The 6,000-nt window shown below is 47.4% G+C and overlaps 1 protein-coding gene across 4 annotated transcripts in view; it reads left to right on the forward strand.

Annotated features, from left to right (window-relative positions):
• LEF1 (lymphoid enhancer binding factor 1) overlaps positions 1-5,484 on the forward strand; it is a 118,221-nt gene extending 112,737 nt beyond the window's left edge. For all 4 annotated transcript variants that reach the window (XM_055342485.1, XM_055342486.1, XM_055342484.1 and 1 more), the window contains one exon: positions 4,797-5,484. In XM_055342485.1, the coding sequence (XP_055198460.1) occupies positions 4,797-4,876 (80 nt within the window). In that variant the 3' untranslated portion in view covers positions 4,877-5,484. The remainder of the gene's footprint in view (positions 1-4,796) is intronic.
• The last annotated feature ends 516 nt before the right edge of the window (positions 5,485-6,000 follow it).

The raw sequence follows: 6,000 nt of genomic DNA on the forward strand, positions 1-6,000 counted from the left end.
TTCTACAACTTTAGGTATGTTCTTTGAGAATATAACAAATCTTTTTTGCTGCCATTTTGGGATTACTTTTCTCGTTTTCTGGAGATACTCTGGCTCATAAGAGACATATTTCATAAGAAAGATTTTGCAGAATTAATGGCATGAATCTTGCTTACTACCCTAAACATGTTGAGGGTGGAATAGCAGAAATGGAACAGACATTTCTGGATCACATACTGTGTCCTGGGTGCTCCAGTAGACACCTCTGCTTGGGGTGCCTCATGCTGCTCTTGGGGAAGCCCTGGGCAGGGTAAACCTCTGGCTTGTATGGGGGAATGTGAAAACACCAGTAACTTGTCCAGGACCACATGGCTGCTGTGCAGCAGGGTCAGGTTCAAACCTGGCTCCATCTCTTAACTCCCAGTCTCCACCTGCTGCAGTAACAAAACTTTATTTTGCCCTTCAGATGCCAGACACTCCCCAAGCTCACCACACACGTGATCTCCTTTTTCCCCCCTCAACACACTTTATGAAGGGTGGGAACTTATTATTCCTATTTTACAGATAAGGAAACTGGGGTTGGGTAGATCCAGGTAACTTGCCCAAGATAACCCTGGTGGTATGCTGGAGTCAGTGTTCAAACCCAGCGTAGGACTGTCCTCGGAGCCCTGCTGTGACCCCACGGTGTACTGTTGCCCGCCTCTGCCACATAGACACATGCACACACGCACAGGTGTTTAACAGGGAAAATGTTTTGAAAAGGATGCGCCGATCCTGTTGCTTCATTTTTAGAAGGCGAAGTTAGCATCTTTGGTGTAAGAAAATGTACAGAGAAATGTGAATTGGATAAAGAATTTGGAGGTGGGTGGATGAGGTGGGTCTACATAGTTATTGTTTTCCTAAAGTACTTTAATTTATAGAAATAAAATGATGTTTTGAGGCTCTCTTACTCTACCCCTTCTTCGAGAATATTTCTGTATTATTTCCAGGAGTAGCAAGACTGGTGGGTAAGACCTGCCCTGGGAGGCCCAGCATCTGGCTGTGATCTAGGTTCCCACAGATAGGGCACAAAGGGCTGATGGGGAAGAAACTAATGGCCGGCAGCCAGAGACCAGAAATGCCCCTAGGGCAAGTTAAAATGGTTACAGGCCTGCCTCCAAGTCCTCCCAACATTGCCCAAGGCTGCTCTCACTGAGAACTCACTTCGAATAACCACAACAGAGGTAACTGCAAGGATTCAGTCTCCTGCTTCCATCTGTAGAACATGGATCCAAGCACGGGGCCAAAGACCCATCCTTGCACTGATCCCTTCCTCTGGATTCTGGGAATCGGCCCGCTTCAGAGCTTGTGGCTCGCAGACAGGCTGGTCTCGATCACTGGGACTAGGGCCAGCCTCAGCTGCGAAAAGGAGTCTCCGTGCCAGCCTTCCTCACCAAGCGTCACTGTTTTCCCTATTTCCCAAATACTAGGCAGCGTTCACTTACAAGGAGCTAGAGCTGGCTTTTGTAGGTTATACTTTCCATCTTAGAGGAGATCTAGGTTTCAGAGATAACTTCTAAATGCTTTTTGTTCTCTTCAGCATCCTGCTTTCTAGTAGAGCGTAGGGTCTTGGGGCAGGCAGTGGTCTGGAAGCCGACCACCTCCACAGTGCCAGGGACTGGTGATGGACAGATGGATGGTTGGAAGGTAGGCAGGAGAGAAGAAGAAAATGAATGATAATTTACTTCCAGGATACAGTGCAGAGAACATATGTTTTTTTTTTTTTTGTTAAAGATTTTATTTATTTACTCATGAGACACACACACACACACACACAGAGGCAGAGACACAGGCAGAGGGAGAAGCAGGCTCCATGCTGGGAGACCAACGCGGGACTCGATCCCGGGTCTCCAGGATCACATCCGGGGCCAAAGGCGGCGCTAAACCTCCGAGCCACCTGGGCTGCCCGAGAACATATGTTTAGGACTCAAACTCGCATCCTGCCACCTACAGGTTGAGTGACCTTAGGCCAGTTGTTTATCCCTACACAGCCCCCGCTTTCCTTATTTGTAAACAGGCAGAAATTTTGGGGAGCTGTTGTGATGATGCGACATTGCACACGCAGAGTACGTGTCCCAGTGCCTGGTGCATCAGTGCCCAGCGGACGCTTTTTCTTCCTTCTCCTTCACCAGCTGGCAGACAGGGCCACCTCAAAGTCACGAGGGAAGTCATGAGGCTGAGACCCACCTGGAACCAGGAGGCGTGTACTCTGTAGGGGCCCCCTGGGACCAATCATCCAACAACCTTGTGCCTCAGTGTCCTGTACAGTGCCATGGCCAGACTAGCTCTATCCTGCCGGCGTCCTGCTCTAGCAGTCTGTGCCTCTTCCCTACACACACACACACGTGTGCACGACATGGCGCAACAGGAGAGTTCGCACCCTCAAATAACAGGCTTCTGTCAGTTTGCCCCTAGGCCAGGCAGCAGGACTCAGGCAGTTGGCAGGAGGTGTGTGGTGTGCTGCTCTAAGGCAGTTTTTGCAATTAAAATCTGCCTCTGTTCACCTCTTGCAAAACTCATCTGTGATAATCTCTCCTCACATTTTACGTACTAACTAAAAACAGTTTAAAGCTCTTGTTCCTTACTAGTAACATTTGGGAGGGGGAGGCAGGATCTATAATTCCAGCTCATCTTTCTGGGTTCCTCAGCATTTCTAAACAAGGATATGATGCCATTTGATATACCACGGGGCAGGGGGGTCTTCCCCTGTTGTTCCTTCGGGCCAGCTCTGCTGCCCCCAGACGGGCCTGGACAGCTTTCCTCTCATGTCCACCTCAGCCTCACTAAAGGGCTTGTTTCCTTGGCGCCTCCTGCCCGGGGGACAGCTTGGGGCAGGGGGCTGGGCTGGGCTGCACTCAAGGACGGGGCTGGTGAAGCACTCAGCTTTTTAGTAGTCACTTATGTTTAAGGTTACGGAGAAGGATTCTCCCTCCTGCCTTTCCTCTGCTGCTTTTGGTCAAGGCCTAGACATTCCTAATGCCTCAGAGTTAGTGCTGTTTATCTTCCAGAAATAGACCTGCTCATGAAATCTTCAGCTTCCCCTTTCCTACTTGAGCTCTTCATAGGTGACTCCGCCCATTTGAGTTCCAGGTTCCATTTGGTTGGTGGAATATTTTTGTGAAGATTGGAGTTTGGTCCAAGAGAACTTCATGGGTTTCAGCTAGATGGTAGGGGGGTGGGTGGCAGGGTGGGTGTCTTATACTGCCTCAAACCCACTCTCCAACTGGCCCACGCAGTGACTCCTGGCAGAGGGAGCCCAAGCCTTAACATCTGTAAGATGGGCCTCGCCGAGCTGCCTTTGAAGCGGGAGCAGTAATTGCCAGCTTTGATTGCACCGACTTCACTGGTGGGTTGGGCTGCGCTGGGGCTCGCCTGGCCTGGCCCAGCCACAGGCCCCCAGTGAAGTCTTAGATGTGGGAAGTCTCCAGTCTCCAGAGCCTCATGCCTGTGGTTTCTTGAAAAGGATCTTGATTTGACCTGTTTTATATCTATAAAGCAATTCTCTAAGGCCCCCATTTCTCCCATTTGGAGGTAAGACTTGGGTCTGCCCTGATGGTTCTGTAGTTTAAAGAAGCAACCACATTCAGTCTGTCTTGTTTGATAGCAGGACAAATTCTTTACCAATTTATTTCAATACTAGTTATGCTATTAGGATTTATAAGAGGACACTGAAATAATGAAATAACAGTGGGAAGATGTGAGGCTGTAGAAAGAAATGGTTTTATTAGAAGACGTTGAGATTCTTTCGCGCATAGTATCCGTGTAGTAAATGGCCACTCTGGACAGCCTGGTTCGCTTTAGTAATTGTGTGACTGTGCTCACTCCAGAAAGGAAGAGGGGAAGGCCCTCTGGGTGGGGCAGGGAGGGGAAGGACAGGACGGCTTGGTGAACCAGACGTGCTGGGTGCTGCCTCAGGAGGCATTGGCCTACTGGAGAGTGGGGGCCCGTGGTCCTCAGCTCCTTTGGAGTCAGCCTGCAGCTGGGGCAAGCAGTCCATTCTGATCACAGCACTTGTCTCCAGCTGTTGGGAGCTCCTAGCCCAGGGCTGCAAGGCCATTCCTCATCCGGAAGAGCAGTTTGGACCAAACTTTTGAAAATCTGTGCTGCAAGAGTACATGTAAATAGGGATCTGTGAGGTGCCTTCCACTCTGGGCCAGACTTTGCTCCTTCTTAGCTCTTTGATTTTCCTGTGTGAAGGCTCTGTACCCTGCTGAAATTTCAACCACCAAAGTGCTGTAGCATGTGTTCCCCTGCTAAATAGGGAAAGGTTAGCTTTACCAAAGAATAGGAATCGAAATGGGCATTACAGACCTCCTCAGTTGACAGCATTCTGTGGCTGATTTGCTCCCATTTGTTTTTTTCAGTAGCTACCTGTATACATAGATTCTTCACAGTTTCCATCAGTCCTCTTGAGGGACAGTGTTTATAGTAGTTGCATTAATGGTAAGAAGAGCTACCAGGTCGCTAGAGTGCTAACGGGCCTAATACTGCTCTGCACCCACCATGCGCTTTGTCAGCACCCAAAGGTTAATGCACTCCGCCTCCCTGTGCGCACATATACGCATCCATGGAACCAAAGCAAAATTTCAGTAAACTAGACTTACTCTCTAATGTGGTCCGAAGATGTGGGGCTACCACAAGGCTATCATTTTAGCCATCACCAAATCAAAAAAGTGGACTATTAAGTGCAGAGATCTTAAGACACGTGCGGTATGCCACAGAGGCTAAAGGCCTATGACAAATGCACATTAACAACATTTCATTTGTTCCTTCTTGAGGTGGAAAACGAAACTCATTCCCAACGTGCAAAGCCAAGGCAGCGACCCCGGGACCTCTTCTGGAGATGGAAGCTTGTTGAAAACCCAGACTGTCTCCAGGGCTTGCCCAGTCGACCCCAATGGAGAATTGACACCACCTTCACCCTGAGGTCACCGCTAGAGACGCTGATCCATAAAGACAATCACTGCCAAACCCCCTTTCATCTACTGCAAGAGCCAAGTTCCAAAATAAAGCATAAAAGGTTTCCTAAATGAGAAGTACAAAGCACCTGAGAATGCTAGCAGGCCGAGCAGCTGTCCCCCCTCCTCTGTGCGCGCACTTCCCAGAGCATCTTGCGTCCATACCTGTAACCTTTTGGCAAGGACAGTAACTTGGCTACTTTGCCTGCCAGGAGCAACTGGGCAGCCAGCACATCCATCAGCATCCCAGTGGGGGACTTTGTGGAAGAGTTCCCGCTTTGTTTCTTCTTTTTTTTTTCCTCTTCCTTTCTCCTAAGGCTTTTATTTAACAGTGCAAAAGAATCAATCTTATTTGCTTTTTTTTTAAACTTGAATTTTTTTAAATTTTCACTTTTTAGTTTAAACTCTCTTGTTGTATATTTTGCTAGCTATGAGCTTTTGAGTAAAATTCAAAGATCTGGAAAAGTTGAAATAAAAATGAAAAGAAGCCGCCCTTTTTTGAGCGGTATCTTGTCGGACAAGTGGCTTCTCTGTGAATTACTTGTAACAAATAGTGGCCTCTCTGTCTTTGTAAGGTGTTTGATAGAGCTAAATAAATGGAACAGCCAAACCCATCCTGTTGGTAGCAGTGGGCAGTCCTATTTCATTTTATTTTATTTTTTCTGATCTCCTTTGTTTAAATGGTAAACCTTAACCCATACTTTCAGCAGGCCGGTTTGCAGTGAATTTTCATTTCTTTCCTTTTTCACCCCCTTGTTGTAAAAAGCCCAGCACTTGAATTGTTATTACTTTAAATGTTCTGTATTTGTATCTGTTTTTATTAGCCGATTAGTGGGATTTTATGCCAGTTGTTAAAATGAGCATTGATGTACCCATTTTTTTTTTTAAATAACAAGGCACAGCCTTTGCCCCAAACTGCCATCTAACGTTTGTCATTCCAGTTTGAGTTAACGTGCTGAGCATTTTTTAAAAGAAGCTTTGTAATAAAACATTTAAAAACAATGTGTCCTTTCTTTAAAGAGTG

Source organism: Nyctereutes procyonoides, unplaced genomic scaffold, assembly GCF_905146905.1.
Source record: "Nyctereutes procyonoides isolate TBG_1078 unplaced genomic scaffold, NYPRO_anot_genome, whole genome shotgun sequence".
Lineage (NCBI taxonomy): Eukaryota > Metazoa > Chordata > Mammalia > Carnivora > Canidae > Nyctereutes > Nyctereutes procyonoides.